General features: G+C 36.0%; 1 protein-coding gene across 9 annotated transcripts in view; it reads left to right on the top strand.

Annotated features, from left to right (window-relative positions):
• ANKS1B (ankyrin repeat and sterile alpha motif domain containing 1B) overlaps positions 1 to 18,799 on the top strand; it is a 397,467-nt gene that overhangs the window by 64,441 nt on the left and 314,227 nt on the right. For 8 of the 9 annotated variants that reach the window (XM_085047083.1, XM_085047078.1, XM_085047079.1 and 5 more), the window contains exons 7-8: positions 6,136 to 6,246; positions 9,314 to 9,489. In XM_085047083.1, coding sequence (XP_084903209.1) covers positions 6,136 to 6,246; positions 9,314 to 9,489 — 287 coding nt within the window. The remainder of the gene's footprint in view (positions 1 to 6,135; positions 6,247 to 9,313; positions 9,490 to 18,799) is intronic. The other variant, XM_085047086.1, reaches the window with a different exon arrangement.

Genomic DNA, 18,799 nt, shown 5'->3' with positions numbered 1-18,799 from the left:
TTTCAAGGCTTTTTGTTGCTTCAACATGCAATCTTTTTCAAATGTATGCCTTGAAGTATGAAAATGACTGCTTAGTAGTTTCAGCTCCTATTAGTGTGATGAAACTGTCTTGTAATGAGCAGCTGTTTATTTTTGCTCTCTGCCTTATAATCAGAAGTGATGTGCAAGGATGAAAAATGGTACAAAGATGCCATTTGGACTCTTAAGACAACCTGGGAGCTCCTTCAGAACTCCCTTGTGGAACCTACTCAGATTCCTTTTTATCAGCAAGATGTTCACTGAAGCTTTACCCATCAAAATTTGAACTATGAGCTGAAGTTGAAAAGTAAAATCAGGAGTGGCAGGATTCAGTACTAGCACTACTCATAATACAGTTGACCTAACCTCCTCTAAAAAGACAGTTGAGTATAATCTTCTCTAAAGTGTTGGTATTTATCCTATTGTAGCTGAAAAATCAGCAAAGCACCAGGATTTTGGGAATCCTGAATGTACTGTAGTTGAGTTTGACTTCAGTGTGTAATGAATTCCATGCAAAGAAAGGGCAATTACTAAGAGAGATTTAGTGGCTTCCAAATAACTTCCTGTTAAGACTGCTGTTTTCAGATGGTTGTCTAGAGAAGCTTACATGTCTCCTTCATCTAGACTTACAGGAAATAGAAATTAAATTAATGGTGTCAGACAATTAGTGACCAGATTTTGTAGGTTTCTTGCTAATTTTGTGCCTTATGCAGACATAGAGGCATCAAATTTTTTCTTTCACCTTGTTGCCAGGATAGAGTAAGATTTTATCACTGAACATTCTCCTTTGCACTGTCATGAGAGTAATTTTACAGTTTGTAGTATTAACATGGTGTAATATTTGTCCCTGCCACAAAACATTAGCTTTCAAAATATAAACTAACGGCTGAAAGACGTGTATGAACAGGCTGCCGGAAATGGACAAGGAAATAAGGTGAGCAGTATTACTGGTGGGCCTGATAGGTTCTACATCCCTATATATAGAGGGATAACAGAGTTGTGAGAAATGTTTACAAAGAAAATGAGTTGGCTTTGAGGATATTTATGAGAGACTGTTTTGAAGGAGATAAAAGTAGTTCATGTGTTTAGAAAGCAGTTCATGGAGGCAGTAATGCTAAATCCATTGAGCTGATACTAAAACCATCTGGGCTGGTAACCACCTGTGAATAAATGTCATTCCAGAATTTAAGAATTGTGGGTAGAAATTGTTCTCCCTCTTTTAAAGAAAACTTAGAAAGCTGCTTTTTACAGATTGTAGGTTTAAAGAAACAATGCCTTTTGCCCATGAGGTTTTGGAAGTGATCCTAGTGTTTTTGTGATTCTTATTTTACATCTTTTCTCGCTATTCTGAGAAAATAGCAATGGAACTTTCTGCAGAAATATTTTTTTGTGTTTGAAAGGTCTGCTGTCTTTTTTGAGATGTTGGCACATTATCTGATAGAAGGAAAATAAATTGAAAGATCACTTTAAAGAGCAACATGAAAAAGGCTGAATAAGCTATTCAACATCTTGAATTTTTTTAACTGCCTATTAATTATAGTTGGAATTAATAGAAATGAAAGTTCAGGTTTTAATTCTATGTCTTTTGTATGTCACACCATTTTCTGTGTCTTCATCAGGTCCGAGTAGCGTTGAACTTACTTAAAAGTACTTATTAGGGTTTAGATTCTCAATGTAATAAGGAAGAAATAGCTGTATGAGCACTATTTGCTCAAAGAGTGCAAAATTAGGATACTGTTTCAAGCAAGGCCAGGCTTCTGGATGCATTTGATGGGTGCAGGGAAACAACAGCAGTCAGTGCTGAAGCAGTTAACAGTATTGGCACTTAGGGCTTTTATAATTAGGCACTGAAGATAAAAGGGATGTTGCCAAAGCTAGTAGGCCTAAAGTTAAACCAACCAGCTGTGTTTTAGTTTTAGCACATGTGAACATGACGCAGGTGCGAGCTATACCATCTTTCAACTCTTTCTCCACAGCCCACTGTGCTCTCTATTAGAATCTTGCTCTTTTACTATTTCTGGAAGCAGAATTCTTATTATTATGAAACAAAGGAGATAGTAGATAAACAGATGAAAAATGGCATGAGCCCCAGGAAGGCACAGTAAATGCTGCCACATAGACGGTATGGAGGGAGATGCAGTGGAAAGCTGTTTCCTCTCTTTTGGTGAAGCTGCTTAGGAACCTAACATTGTTTGGACCTGTTACCAAATTGTTCATCAATGGAAAATGCATAAGCAGCTGCAGAAACAGTACTCCTTTCTATTCCTCTCTGCGTTGGTGTCATTAGCACTGTTTTTGTGAGTTTGTGGGTTTTTGGTTTTGGGGTGTGTGTGTGTGTTGGTTTCTTTTGTTTGGTTGGTTGGTTTTGGTTATTTTTGATGTATTCTCACTTTCTCTCCTTCTCTTTCTATAGACAAGTAGGGCTTACCTTCCCTTGAGTTCAGGAGGCCAGCCTCACTGGAAGAATGGAATAGGTTTTCAGTCAAGAATTTAATTACAGCTGTGTGGGATGAAAATAATAGAAATCTCAATCCCCCTTCATAGTCTGTTGTGGTTTTTTTTGTTTGTGGGTTTGTTTTGTTTTTCTGGGGACTTCTCACTTCTGTCTCTAGGCTCTGTGCAAAAGCTGTAGACCATTACCTGTGTTAATGAATTAATTTGACTGCAGTTGTTGAGACTGAAAGTTTAGCTGCATCCTTACCTGTCTCACAATCACAGGAGTACTTCAGTGCTTGTTTCTGTTATCTTCCCTGAATATATGCACAAAAACATCTACTGATTTCAGCTTTCTCTGGGATTAAGTTAAGTTTGAATAATTTAGAAATTGTGCTCTGAAATTTAGGAGACTGAAGTGAAGCAGCCTCTATCGTAGCTTGTCTGTCACCTTAGCACACCTGACGATAGTGAGGGAGCAGTAAGCACCCTCCTGCAGGGACACTGGCTATAGAGGGGAATGGTTTCTATATAAGGTTTATTTCTCTGATCCAGTTACTTGGAGAGTCTCCTGTTAAAAAAGCTGAGTGTTCAGATTTTTATCTGGTCAAATTTGGCCTTTTTGGTTTTTTTAGTTTTAAAAAGCCTTTTGGTCTTAGGGAAAAATTGTTCTAGGAAGAACTCTATGTGAATCCACTCCATGGCATGGCTGAACTAGTGTCTAGAAACAGAAGAAAGGAACTTATACTTTCATTTAAAGGAAAAAAGTTGTTTGGGTTTTTTATTTTCCATTAAAATAAAAAGTTTTCTGAGGTGAATATAACCATTACTCTAAAAACCAGTGTTTATAAATAAAGGAAAAGTCTTAACCTTATCATCTTACTGAGAAATTAGGATCTAAAAAGAGCTGAAGTTGAAGTAAGTTGTGCTTTTACAGTCCTTGGAAGTTCAGGAACAGCTCTAGCTGAGCTGGGCCATGTTCTCTTCATGGTGGAGAGGCAGCTCTGTTTCTCTGCCTATGTGTTTAGTCTTTCCTGTCTGTTTGGCTTTGGCCCAATTGGTGTTACAGAAACTGACAAAGCTGGAGTTCCAGCTGTTTGAGCTTTCCTGAGCTTGTTCCCTTCTTGGGTTATGTTCCCCACTGTTTTTATTTCCACTGCTCTGTGACCACTTTTATGGTATTACTTTCTGTGCACATGACCCTATTTAGGTTGAGTGGAGCTTTGATAAAATCTTATAACTATAGAAAAGAATCCTACTATACAGATAAAGTTTTTTGAACCCTTAGTATTAATCCTCACTGTGCTGTAAGGTCCATTTTGGGTAAAGTGAAGTAGTGCTTACTTTTACAGAAGTAGTCCATTCTTCCCATTATGAATATGACAGGTTGTGTATAAAACAGCTTTTACTCTCCCCTATAGCAGAAATGATGGGTTTTCCTCTAAAGCTGTGTGAAACTACAGATGGGGAAACTCTGCTGGTCATGAAGTGGTATAATTCACTAAGTTTAGCTTTGTTCTGAATTATCTTTTTGCTTTGAGAAAAATGATACAAGCTGAGCAGTCTCTCAAGCACCCAGCAGTCAGTAAGTTTGGGCAGAGTTTGAAGATTAATTCCTAGCCAGCTGCAGGTGAATAGAATTCAGCTGCTGGTGAAAGCATCTGGTGCTCTTGTGTGATTTTTCTTTGGCCCTTGATGTAGATCACCTGTTTTGTGTCTCTTTCTCTGAAAATACTATGGGTAAGCATACATTTCCCTAGTCTATAAGCCTCTTGAAACTGAGTCTTCCTTTGTTTGTCTTGTATGTATCTGGTAGAATTTACAATAGTATAAAACCAAGTTGGGAGTAGAAGACTCACAGAAGCCCAGTTTCAAGGGTTGCACCTTACAAGTTGGCATGCTGCCAGCCTGTTGTAAACCCCTTGTATCATACCTTGTATGAGCCAGTTGTAAAGGTTTTCTGGAAGGAACTCTGCATTTTTAAAAGTAAGTATTTAAGACTTAGATTGATCTTGGGATTCCTTCCTCAGAACTAGCCTCCAGCAGGTAAGTGCATTGATCTGGAAGTGGGGCCTAACTAAGAATAAAAATAGAGAATTCTTTTAAAACCATGGTCTTGTATGATTATGTGACAGCAATGTTAGAGTCCTTCACAAGATCCCTTTCATTTCCTCATCCAATCATAGCTGTATTGGTCTAATAATTGTAACATTCACCTGATAGAATTACATTTTAGGTTTCCTTTTGGACAGTTGCATAATTTCCAAGAAAACATATTTCAGACAATAATTACTTTTTTTCTTTTAGTGTTCTTTGGGTCTGGCTTCCTTTTTGATTTCTTCTCCATCTTGCACATTAAGTTGACAAATACTATAGCTGACAGAGCTGGAAAATATTCCATAGTATTTTGTCATGCTGCTAGTTTTGTCATGGTCTCTTACAGTTCATCTTTGCCTCTTTGCTTTCAGACCCACACGTAAACACAAAATACCCATTTTCATATGAAGAAATTTATGACAGATTATGCCAGGGACCACTGCCGGCCATCAAACTTAATATATGGCACTTTTAAATCATACAATTAAAAGAAAAAAAACCTCCAACAATCTGCAAAGCATTTTGAAACTGCACTCTGTTCTATGCCATTTCCAATTTCAATTTCTCAGATGTCTATTTTATCATAGATTGCGTTTGGGTTTTGGGATTTGTTATTTAATCGTGGGTAACAGCAAGCTAAACAGGTGCATTGTAGACTGTAGAAATTAAATCAGGGAGATTTCACTTCCCAGAAACTCCTTAGTCCTGCAGTATGATATTGATGAAAGAAGTTATTGTAATTTGCTGCTGTGTATGTAGCAACATGTGCTATTGTGGTTACCACTGGTATCAAAATGAAGTTATTTAAGCAACTTCAGAAACTCAAGAAAATCCAGATGCAGACTAACAGCCCCACTATTGCATAAATTCTTATTTATTATTGCATTGCAATTCATTAAGATCTTGGTCTTCCATTGAGGTAGCTTTTGTAGAAAAGCCCGTGAAAGTAATGTAGATATTTATATGAAAAGAACAGTAATGAAATTGAAGTTTAGCACATTAATTATTTCATGTTTTTCTGTTTTTATAAACATTGTTGTTAACATGGGGCAAGGGAAGTTTTAAGGAGAAAACCCAGAAATTTCAGCACAGCTTTTTAGACTGCTAGTTTTAACTAAATTTTCAAGATGGCTATATTTTTTTCTCATGTACTATCTCTGTGCTGCGAGCAGAGTATTTATTTTCTTAACCATATCAGTGTTTGTATGTATTGTGAGCATCCTAAATATCTTGACTAAAAACTCTCCACAAATTTAGAATATATGTGTCTTTGCACTGTAATAATATAATGGAACAGTTACGTTGATATTTCAAGGAGACAGGAAAAACACAGGGATAGTCTCAGCTCATTACCCTTACAATGAGATTTCTGTAGCAGTTTCAGCAGATTAGAGGACTGGCCATTATAGTGTTTTATAATAATTGCAACAAATTATTGCCTTGCAGCAGTGTTTATGAATAATTACAGGGTGGTAATATGAAAAATTGGAAAGGCTTTAATGAAATATGAAGTAGCAAATATACTTTTGATTGAAATAAACCCCCTTAATTGAGTCTTTTAAGTGTATGTGTATCTTTAACTTGCAGAATATATGGAAACAGGAAATGCAAGTATTTCAGAGGAACGCCCACTGGAATGTGCTGAACATCAGTCTTGCATTTTGTCCCCAGAAGTTCCTCCGTCTCCAAAGGCTAAAAGTAAATACATGTACTCTGTGAATGCAAAACCTGTACTGAGTTTATCTTTAATATTAGCATACATACAAATATACAAAGTGGGGAAAAAAAAGATTAAGAAAGTTATTGATATCAAGTAGGTTTGTTTTCTACTTTGAATTACCTACCTTGACTACATACACTGTAATCCATGTCATATAGAAAAGAAAGGAACTGTATCCTCAGAGAGGACGTCACTAATTGTTTACAATGTACTGCATTGTTTGATCATAAATATTTTTAATATTTCTGACCTTATCCATTTCATAATCAAGTAAAACAAAAATAGTGAATATGTTGAAATACTCTGCAGGCATTGTTTACATTCAGGTTAAAAATTGAATTTACTTCATCTTTCCCAGTGAGGGCATCTACCAGTTGTTTTACATTTGGAAGCCTCTTTCAAAGGTCACAAGTGCAGTGCTCTTCCATGCATCTTCTAACACAGCTTTCATACACTGTGGCAGTCAGTTGTGTGCATGTGCTTTCATTTTATGTTCTGATTTGCTATTTACACACCACAGCCACTAAAACAGGGCATTGCCTGAGTGTGGTATCATCTTGCTCTTTCACGATAATCATCCTCCTGTAGAACCAATCCTGAGTTCTGCCTTCAGTAATCATCCAGAGTGAACATAATTGACTGCTGGCAATTAATTAGGCCTGTCTTTGGTTTTGTTGTGTGAGTTGTGGTGTTATTTTGTTGGTGGTGGTTTTTTGTGTTGTTTTCTTTTGGTTTGGTTATTTTTTTTTTAAATATGTTTGCTGTGAGAATTTTCATTCATGAGAAAACAAAACTTCCTGATGCATGTCAGATTATGATCTTCATGGTGATAGTGAACAAATGCTATAGTTCCAATCGTATTTCCCATTGGGGTACTTAACAGATATGTGGTGTATGAAGATAAATAGTTCCTTTGAGATTATCATGACTGCGAAGCCAACTACCATATGCAATAGAAATGTCTGTCCTGAAATTAAGTAGCAAATAATTTTAAAATATGTTTTACTTCTTAACGATAAGGTCATGATCTCACATTCCTTATTTCCTCTTACAAGACATAAATAATGTAAAACACACTAGCTGGCTTTTGCTTGTCTATTGTGTAATCTGATACTAAAGAAAAGAAATTGTACTTGATCATGCTTCCCGTCCATCTGTCTGCCATTCTCTGACAATCTAATTTCAAATAATTTAAACCAAATTCGGAAGAGGGATAGCAGTATCAATTACCCTTCTGTGACTTTCATGAGAATAGGGAGCTGTATAGAGAAGAAAGACCCTAATTACTACACTAACTGAAAGAAATAGGCAAAATGTGCCTTTTATGTATTCTGGTTGCAATCAGCAAGTCAGCTAGTGCACTTGCACCCAGGTCACTCCAGTTTTGTCATACAGAATTCATTCTTGTGCTGTAAGAAACACTGCAGGCCATATGTGGGAGAGCATGGAATTGGTTACATGAACATAGTTCTTTAGGAAGTAGTAGTTCTGTCTTTGTACAGCACACTGTATCATGATTTTAGAATAGTTTTTAATGTTTGGGTGTTTTACTTCCAATTTTTAGGTATAATATTAATCTGGAGTAATTGAAATTTTCAAATTAAAAAGCAGTATATAAACAAACCTGATTATATTTTTGCTTAATTTACAAGTTTCATGCAAAGTTACCATTGACTGAGAGTAGCAGGAGTTTTGAATGCAAAATTTCTGTTGATTAGATATTAAAAAGCAATTAAATGCTTTTAATTAACAACTTCTGTTCCTGCCACTGAAAATTTTGATAATAACTGGCCGTGGTTATAATTTTAAATATATTTTTGAGTATTTGTGTTTACTTAGCATAGCAAACAGTAACTATGAAAAAAAATGAAACAGAGCTCTAGACTGAACAGATACAGTTTTATCAGTGGATTCTTTAGTTATGTGAGTGTACTAAAGTCTGTTTTATGTATGCTGAGCTTAATATGCTCACTCTGTTTTTCCTTTTCAGCATTTTATTTCCAAAGATGGAGTAACATGGAAGCATCTGTATTTTATCAAGTCTAAGTGCTGCAGTCTCCACCAATATGACTGTCGTAAACCTAGTTGAGAAAAGGGGTTTCTTACTTGCTCCTGGAAACCCTTGGCTTTCACTTCTATTTTCATTGCTGTTACTGAAGGTAGCTCTGTAATGCACACAGAGCAGATAATCAGAACCCAGTGTGGTTGATGATAATGAGCAGCTTTTCAGTCTGTGGAGGCCTTGCTGCTACCAGTGGAGTGTGTACAGAATGGTTAGCACTCAATGTGATTCTAGTACTTATTACTACCACCATTTTCAATAGTGGTCTTTAGTTAGTATAGACATATAAAGCCTGTTGTCTTACTGTTCTGGTAGATTTCTTAACTAAAGAAATCTGATAAATTAAGGAGAAAGCATGAAACACAGTACAGAATGCACTAAATAGAGGTTTCTGATGGACTGCTGTAGGGAGGCATGTTTTAAACGTGTGGGTTTTGCCCAGTATATTCTTCCACCATTCCATTTAATCCTGGGAGTGTGAGCAAGAATTATTCATAAAGCATAGCTACTTTGATTGGGGAGATGTGCATTCTTAGTCACTCACAGTTTATGGAGCTTATGTAGTGTATTAATTAATTACAGCAGCAAACATGAACCTGATGCAGACTTTGGGATATTGATTTTGTATGTTTGTAGAAACTTTCCTTTCCTGGATTAATTTTACATTCTTGGATAGTTGCTATTTCTAGACAATTTTCAGGATTAGAAAACAGAGAAAGGGTAAGTATATATTCATACTAATTAAATGCAAGGTATAGGGCAATGCAGAAGTATGTAGATTGCCTCTAGTAAATTCCCAGTCTGGAATGAAATGCCATTATTTTGGAGCAGAGAATGATTGATGAAGATCGTTGTTTAGAAGATAAAGTATGGAAAATAAGAGATACTCAAAGTTTAAAGAATGTGCATTGTGCATTTTCTTTTTAGGCATAACTTACCCCTGGTATTCTAATTACTGACTAATGGTGTGTCTGTTTTTAAAGGTGAAGCTGTGACTGGAGAATTATCAAAGCTCTTAGATGAAATCAAATTGTGCCAAGAAAAGGAATACTCTTTTGAAGATCTGTCTCATACAATATCAGACCATTATCTGGAAAATTTTAGTAAAGTATCAGAGGAAGAACTTATGACCAGTGGAAGCCAAACCAAGCTTAATGTAGTAAGTAAGATGGGATACAAGGACAATCTATTCAGTTACGTCTGATTTATTTATGGCACACATAAGAAAAAAATAGTAAAGGAGTGAGAATAGTACAAGGTTAAAGTAATAAAAAATAATATAGTATGTACTTCTTACAGATTTAGAATGTAATGTTCACTTCATTTTACAAAGGTATTGCTTACTACACCTCAGAATGGCTTTTTATGGCACCACTAATCCATTCAGGTTACTTGTTTTGAGCGTGGGGAGGGTAAGGAAGGGTTTTTTGAAAACTCAATGGAAATCAGTACTTTCAATACTATACTGAATATTAAAATCTGATCAGACATGCCCCCAAAAGCATAGTTTCCAGCAAAGCATCCTCAGTTATTATTCTTACACATTTTATTACTGTATAGCTTTCTTAGTTGCCTAATGGTATTGAAGACTGAATCCCTAATACTGAAAATTGTTGTGGTTGTGATACTTCAGTGATTTCCAGCTACAGTTGAAGATAACTTCCTTGCTACTAATATTATGAATAAAGACTCTAGGATTCATTTTTTCTTTACTGTAACAAGGCTTTTTGTTTTTTTAATTGAATTCTCTTCCTCAATAGGTTTCCTTGTTTCAGCTGGCTTAGGCTTAAACTTGAACCATGACGTTAAGTAAATGTGATTGCCCTGGGAATAAAGCACAGAACAGAGGAAAACTACTAAGTTCTAAATTTCAGTTAATGTTTTTCATATGTTACGTGGTCAGTTGTGTGAGGAAAACCATGGCAAGTTAAGGACTTTCATGTTTTGGAGGATTTATGATATCTAAAGACAAAATGAGATTTATGAAGATTCGTAGCTGCCCTGAAATTCTGTAGATACTTTTGTAAAGCCCTTTTAGATGTTTGAATGTTTAGATACATAACTCATATTGAGCTCAATTTGAATAAGGTACTGATCCCATTTGAGCATTTTTAGACACTTGTCTAGTGTCTCTCTGAATTAAGATGCTAACTGCTATTTAAATCTTCTCAGCTGCTGTTTTGCAGAAAATGTATTCCACATAAATCTGTCTGCTCAGACCTAAATGAAATACAATGTGAATAGAAAGTATTCAGACACTAAATCTGTAATTTCTGTGACAAGGAAATATAAAGGTAAATTAAGCAATATATCTTTTTGTTATTTCATATATCTTATACTGAACTAGATGTGAAAACACATCTTCAAAACTGGGGATTGCTCAAAGCATTTTATAGTGCTCTCCTACTAGGACATCCAGCTTTTCTTTAAAAGACAACTGTAATCAGGACGATGAGTGTGCACTCCCAACATGATGTTAAGATGGAGGGCAGAACATGTTTTTCCTTACAGTAAACCAGTCTATACAGATCTGTGTGGAGAGGACTCCTTGCTGGGATGTGAGTCTTTCCTGTTCGTTCTAAAGCATCCATTTAATTTTTTAATGTATTTTAAGGTTATTCAGTTTGTTCAATTGCTACCTGGCTGCCTTGCATCAAAAAAATCGGAGTTGCTTCCACTTTTGACACAACGTCTTTTAATTTTGGGCACGTGCTGCCTTCCATTTGTGTTTAGGCTCCCTGTGTAGTGCATGAGTGATATGAAAACCCACATGCTCTGTAAAGAGCCATGAAAGAGTAATTGGGAAGAAAGCAATAAAGAGAAGAGGTATGTTTAGCTGTGAAAATGGTTGTGAAGATGAATGCTGCTAAACTGCTCTGGGAGCAGGACCAGCAAGCATAGTCATGGAGGATGTGTGACAGTAAAGTGATGACTGAAGAAACTTAAATGAACATTTATGCATAAGAGCATGAAGATACAGAGAGAAAGAAGTGAAGATGTATATAGATGTGGAGAGTCAGAAATAGATTCCTTGGATATGTATTAAAGATGAGAGATTCTTGCAGCTTTTTCTGACTTAAGTTTTCTACTCCAATGGGAAGCTTCTGTATGAACCTTCATAGGTTAAGTGGGTTCTTATCTGTTGTCTGCATTTGTTCAGCTTGCATTTGTTTCAACTGCACATGCCAAGGCCCTATGGAAGTACGGGCAGCACAGGAGTATGTGACACTGAAGCACAGACTCTTTCTGCCTGCTGGACTGCGTGTTGCCTCTGTCTGTTACCAGCTCCAGCAGAGGGCTGGAGCCACTCCAGGTGTGCTTCCACAAAGGAGCTGTTACTTCAGGTTCAAACTGGCAGTTTTTTTCCTGACTTTCATCACTGGCTGTGCTGGCATCATCTCTGAAGAGGTGTAGAAGTCAAGTCCCTGTTGGTAATGTGTTAGGTGGTGCCATTTCCTGGGTAAATATCGATTCCAGAGACAATGATTTTTGAAGGCTTTTCAACTTCTTGTAGTTCAGCAATCTGAAAAGTTTCCAAACCCCAAGTCATATCACTTTGTGACCCTTAGGGAGATTCTGCAAAGGAACTGACTGCTAGGAGACATTTTTGCTTCGTGCCATTCGGAGAAATAGGCGCCCAAGACTAGGGAATTTTTGATTGCAATAGTAACTTGTGGATCATAAACTTAGGAAGCTGGAGCAAGGAGCATCAGGAGCCACCTCCTGAGTACCCCATGAGCTTGGAAAAGAGAAGGCATCAGGAAGCAGAGCATTTTTCAAATTTCAAATTTCAAAGCATTTTTTTAAACAACTGGCTCTTTTCAAGAGGGCCAAAGCAACTATGGTACTGCTCTGGCTGAATGAGGTTAAGGCTGATTTGGGACTGCAGAAAGGAATGTCTCTTTATTCAGAATCCACAGCCTGGAATTCTGTCCTGAATTTTAAATGCCAGCCTCTATTGTTTGAAAGAGTGGGGCTGACAGTTTTTGTTTAGTGAAAGAGTAGTGGGGATGTCTGCTTTTTAATGCAATAACTTGACAGTAAAGGCTTCATCTGGAAGAGTGGTGTTTCGTTCTTTCCATGGCATAGGGATGAGTTTCAACATTGGTTTTATAGTCTCTCAGATAAAGTACTGACCATCAGGCCATGATCTGTCCTAGTATTGTTTCTGCACTGTACAGCCACTGGAAAAATACCAGTGCAATCTGGAGAGTACAACTTTGGATGCCTTGTTCAGGCTCATTCTCTTCCTTTTCTTGTCTCAGGTGTCTTGCATTGTCACTCAGTGATAAAACACTGGTAGAATTTTATGCTTTCTTTGAAAGAAGTGGGTTGGAAGTCTTTTAGGTCAAGGACAGAATTGAATCTATTCTTTCATTTGCTGTGTTATTAGACAATTAGTCATAAGGCATTAAAATCCCAAAGATCTATGTGCTTACAGTATTTTGAAGTCAAATAGGAAGTAGAGTTTGCACAGCCCTGAGGTTAGGTGAAAAAGAACAAAAATAGAAAAAAAAAAGAAAAAAAGAAACTTTTGGCTTTAGTCTTCTGAGTTCCAAATTACTAGTCAGCTTTGACTCTTAAATTTCCTTGGAACATGGAGGAGTTGAATGGGAAAATTGATGGTCAGGATCTTGGGGACTGGAAGGCACAAACATCTGGTAGAGGGAATGTACAATGGAGCAGTAAGTAGAAGTAAGCATAGAACAGTAGACCAATAGTGTAGGCATGAATAGGGGCAGGTCTGGAGATGAGTAAAAATGTCCTCCCAAGATGCTTCCATTCCAAAAATTGAAAGGGGAACTGTGACAGTATCAGGGCTCTGGAAGAGCAGATTGTGCTAGCTTCCTGAAAAGGGGGGAGTGATTATTGAAGAGGGAGAAAACTCTAAATGCTGAATAGCACAGCGTCAGATGAGAATAAGTTAATGTGATCTTTTATTTGAAGATTATAAAGAATAAACTAAAGGAAGTCAAAGCTGCACTGGAAACTTCATGATTTAAATGTTTTCTTTTGCATCTCTGGCTGTGTTCAGTGTGCTGTCATGCAAAATATTGATGCCATGTTTCCTAGTCTATCTCTACCAGTCATTAAAACATGTACATTACAACATACCGTGCAACAACCCCGTGTTCATTTCTCCACAAAATTAAAGGCCAGATTGAACATAGTTTTGCAATTTTTCTTCAGAGAGAGCTGCAAAAGGCGTTTATACAGCTCTGCATCACTTTAGTTGGAATTCCTAGTATTTCTCAATGACTTGTATGCTGGGTGGGGTTGATGGTCAGTTCATAGATTTTTTGCCTCCAGTTCCTGTCTTTATTTTTCCCATTTTGGTCATTTTGACTTGAATACACTCTTTAGTTACCCTGTGTATGCAAAGGTGTGGAAAGCCCTGACTGGTGCTGCGCAGGGAATCTGGGAAAGCTTTATACTTGTGTATTGTTTAGTGCTGACATATTAGAGTTTTCCTATGTTCTCTAAATAAAAACCTTTCAAAACCCCCAGAATTTTATTGTTCAGCAAGTAAGAAAAGGAGCTGTGCTTCAAAACGCTTTCCAGAAAACATGAGGTAGAAAAAGATACAGGAAAATCCTTGATTTTATCACAGTTCAGGTAACTAAGGTGTTTCTTTTACAAGCTGAATTAAGTGTGATTGCCAGCCAAATCAGCTTATGATAGTAAATTATAGCATTTTCAGATTTGGGTTTTTTTTTTTAAAAAGTATAATTAAAAAAATATTTATTTTCCAATAGATGGCAGTCTGGTTCAGTAATTTCAAGAACAAAAGCAACCATCTTATATAAGAGTTTTCCAACTTTTTTCATTGCTGCATTAAAATCGTGCATTTTCATACGGTTGACAGTGAAAACTGCTTCAAAATGAACGTCTTTAACTCCTCTAGGAGAAAAATTTATGGAACATCATGACATAAATGACATAAATGATAAATTAAAATATCAGGACTACACTTTAGAAGTGTATCATAGCAAAGAGGTTACACACCAAGTGTGTTACAAACAATGTGTGTGAATTGAACAGCAAGCAAGAAGATTTAAGTAGGTAAAACATGCAAAGCAGGGATCCAGAAAAATTAAGTGTGTCAGGAAAATGAATATAGTCAGACTGTCAAAGTGTATATTGTGAGAATCCTGAGCTCTGGCAAGTAAATTGCTTTAGGTTCCTCTGTCCTGGAGTACTAAGATCATTACCAGTTTCCTGTCAGGTGAGAGATTCCTGTGTATGTATTCATGTGAGGAAAAATCCTTGTAATTGTATTACTGAACACAGAAAGATGCCATCTTTATTGCAGTGTATTTACACACTGTGTTAAAAGAAAAGAAACCAGAAAGTAGAAATACGGGCTTTTTGTATGTGTAAGAAATCCTATGGATATCAAAGAATCTCTTACTTTTTATTTGCTTTGGACAGCCTGTGATCGCAATACAAAAAGTAGGGATTAAGAACTTCTACACTTGCATATGTATATATATGAGTGTGTGTATATATATGTATATATATATATATATATTTGCCAGGTGAGTATGTTGGATACCCTAAAACTCAGACTTTTTCTTTCATTAACTACAAATTTTATTTTAAAAATTATTTCCTGAAATTGACTCTTAAAAGTACTTCATCGTACTCTGTGTTCAAAAGCTTATTCCAATCCTTATTTTGAAAAATGTGATTTTCTTTTCATGGAGTAACCATAACTATTCTCCACATTTTTTTGAGAACTCCTGAGATTTTTTGAACTAAAGCTAATTTTAAAATGTGCCACTTAAATCAAACTGAAGCTCCAAATTGAAGTATTTTCTTCAGAACAATCTCTTTAATCTTGTGTAGTAGGTAGTTGCTTGCAATGTTTGCTTTTACATTTGTGATGTTGTGTTCAGAAGCATAATAAAAAAATGTGGTATTGATTTTCAAGTACAAATGCAATATCTTTTTGTCTTTGGATTTGTGACATGAGTTTAGATTAAAGAAGCAATTCGAGAAAGTTTTCTGTGTTCTTAAAAGCAGAGAATTTATGTAAATATGTTAAAGGATTTTGCTGAATTACATGGCATAAATACTGAGAAACTTAAGTTAAAGGTGCCTGTATTTTTTTTTTTTTTAACTGAAGTTAGTAAACCCATGTAGTGGCTGCACTACAGAGGGATTTCACAGAAGTGGCAGTAGCATATCTGTTTAAATTTAATGTGGTTATATAATAGATAATAAAGGCTGGCAGCAGCAATTTAAATTTAAACATGAGGAAAGGTTCTGTGTAGTCTCAGGGAAAAGATTTGGATTTCATCACAGGCATATAAATGTCAGTTTCTGCTTAATTCTGTCATCCAGAAAGGGAAGTTAATATTTGTGCATGTTAAGAGAGAGTGGAAAAAATATACTTAAAATATAATAACATTGCCGAAAACAGTGATGTTACATATTCAAAGAGAATGTTGAATTTTTACTCTTATGTCTGAATATCAAGATAAGGCTATATGCCACCAATAAACCTGTAATTGGCTTGGTTGATATCTAAGGGGTGATTCAAAAAGCATAGAATTATGTGGTTTTGAAAGAAGTTGGCTAAGGGAATATATTTGAGGTAGATAAAATTTATGAAAGGTTTTTCAGAAGTCAGTTATTCTGATTAATTTTTTTCTCTAAGGAAAAGAGTAATTATTTTTGATAAAAAGCACACAAATTTTTTTTGTATTTCACAAAGTGATAATCACTAGAATTTGTTGAAGAATATTGAAGTAAACAATTTAGTAGCATTATTCAAGGATACTGTTTTGGTTTTTAGTTTTAATATGTCATTTAAATAAGTAGTGGCTGGACTGAAATATAATAGCTAAGGATGACCAAAAATGCTCAAGTAAGATAATTGCTGTCTTGAGCCTTTAAAAATACCACACACTTGCATGCATGCATTATTGAGAGAGTGATATGAAATTTCACAGAACAATGATGATGAGCAAGCCAGAAGTATATACAATGCCTTACTAATGAGGATGCATTAAAAACACATTCAAGAACAATTTTGGTTGCTTATTCATTAAGGAATAGTAAGATAATCAGGCCTGATCGTTTGGGGCTTCATGGACAGAAAAAGATAAATTTTAAATTATTTGGTATAGTAACACTTACTGAATTTGATAATAAAGCATCACTGTATTTTGCAGGTATTTATGATGTATTAGAAAAAGGAAGAGAATTGTACTCAGAGACAGTGTTTGGAATATTGTTGCTTTACTGTATTCCCTTTTAAAAATAGTGTTAGATAATTTAGGAATTGCCAAATTTTGATGCTCCAAGAATTTTTTAATAAGTTGCTTTTTCACTCAGTTCAGTAATGAATTGTATTTTGCAAGCATATACTGACTCTTATTTCTATGGGAAGTAAGAGTATGAAGGCCATCTCTCCTGGCATATGTAAACCTTACTGTTTGAGATTCCCTTGTTGGAAAGGTCTACCCACTCTCTGACAATAAGATTATATAACTTTAAAATTTGAGTTTGAAAGCTACCACACAACTAAAAAACGTCTCTTACTCCCAACTTCTAGTGCACACAGTATTTCCCACTGAGAACTGTTGTTGCTGCTACTTTTTTCATTAGATGCTTACAATGGGACATCCAGCACCAAACATCCACTTGGTCAACATAGAATGATGTGCTTTCTGTAAGCTGCTTTACAAAATTATTTCTAAATTCCATTTAAACATGAGCTGGTGATTACAAAGAAGCAGAGGGTAACCAACTTGATACAAATTTTTGCCCCATCTTTCAGGCCACCTAGTGAAGGGGAATTCCGACATTCTTAATGCATCCTTTCCTAACCTGTATTCTACAGCTATTAAAAAAGATTATATTCTGTATCTGTAGGTTAGGCTATGCTTCAGCACAGTGTTGTAAAAAATTGTGTTAGAGGGGTCTTAACAGAGCAGCTATGTGGAACTCTACATGGAATAATGTGCCTGGTATCATGCTTCACAGCCGACTAAATTAGCCTGCAGCTCCCTGCTGCTGTGATTTCGGGTAGAAGGATTGCTAGACAATCCTCCAGCGAGCTGCACAGACCTACCCTGTGAGAAAGCCAGTGCTTATTAAAGAATATAAAATCTCAAAACATGACAACACTTAGTATGATTTAAACTACATGGAGTTAAGTATAACTAAGGGAAGGTGCTGGCCAAGCCACCAGTTCATTTAGTTTGCATTAAAAAGTGCCAACTCTTTTTTCCACTAGAATGATTTTCTGGAATATTTAACCAGTCTGTGCAACTATGTGTGCAGCAAATTTCTTGACTATCAGGTACTAGCAGGAATATAGCTTACAGACAAATGCATCTCTCAGAACGCTGTTGTGTTTAGCTTGCAGTGGTGAAGCTCAAAGGTATCTAATCCTTTTGCTCCAATCTGTCACATTGTTTACCACCATGACCCTGTACTGCTGTTTTGCAGAATGTATGTGCTCTGTACCCGGGCATTTTCTTTTATTGGCTGAATAGATACTTCAATTTATTCTTATACGGTAAAATCTGACAGAGTAAAAAAGAACAAATGCTTTCTGCACATCCTTCATAATTTGCAATATTTCAGGCTTGTTCTTTCTTAAAGCTTTCTTTTTCCTGACTAAGTAATCTTAGCATTTTCAAGTTTATTTTGTATGTAAGTCTTTCCATGCTGCTAACCACTTGCCCTGTTGTGGACTCTTTCCTCTCAGCTAAATCTTTTACATAAGGGTCTTGGATATGGGTTTAGAATTTTTTCCATATAAAGTAATTATAATACAAGCTTTTCAGATCAAAGAGCTTGTTTTTCTTTATGGTTATAAAGCTGTGTGTAAATTTGGGGTGCTCTGGCAGTGATGAGTAATATTTTGTCTACTCAAAAATTCTGTTGGACAGCTAGGTTTTATTAACTACAGTAGATTTATTTTTTTCACAAGGACAATTTTAGTTCAATACTGAGCACAGATGTAATTTGAAGAGTAATATCTGTGCTTTCATTGTGCTTAGATGAGTATCAAAGATGTCTACTAATCTCAGTGGGATTAGCCAAGGTCTGAGGTCTCTATCAGAACCGATCTTGAAATCATCTTTCCAATATGAAATGTATTTCTTTCATTAAATATCTTTCTTTTTAATGTGATATTCAATGCTTTAGAGAACATTCTTTTTCATCAATATTTATTTCATTTTTTTTAACATCCCTGAGCTGCCTGTGCCATTGTGCCACTGTTGCCAGTGCATGCTTAGCAGAACACCCTGTCTCTTCCACTCTTTTGGTACCCTCAGGGTGCATCATCCTGGGATTATGCAGTAGTGTACAACATGATGTCCATTTTTAAGCTGCAGTCTTCAACTTCATTTGGGGTATTCCAAGAGAGTTTCAGACACTTCTGGAGAACACAATGAGAAGATAATACCCTGATAAAGAATGAGATTTCCACCCAGACAGGTGACTTT

Source organism: Lichenostomus cassidix, chromosome 1Aa, assembly GCF_008360975.1.
Source record: "Lichenostomus cassidix isolate B80296 chromosome 1Aa, HeHo_3.0, whole genome shotgun sequence".
Lineage (NCBI taxonomy): Eukaryota > Metazoa > Chordata > Aves > Passeriformes > Meliphagidae > Lichenostomus > Lichenostomus cassidix.
This window is presented reverse-complemented; position numbering and strand designations above follow the sequence as displayed.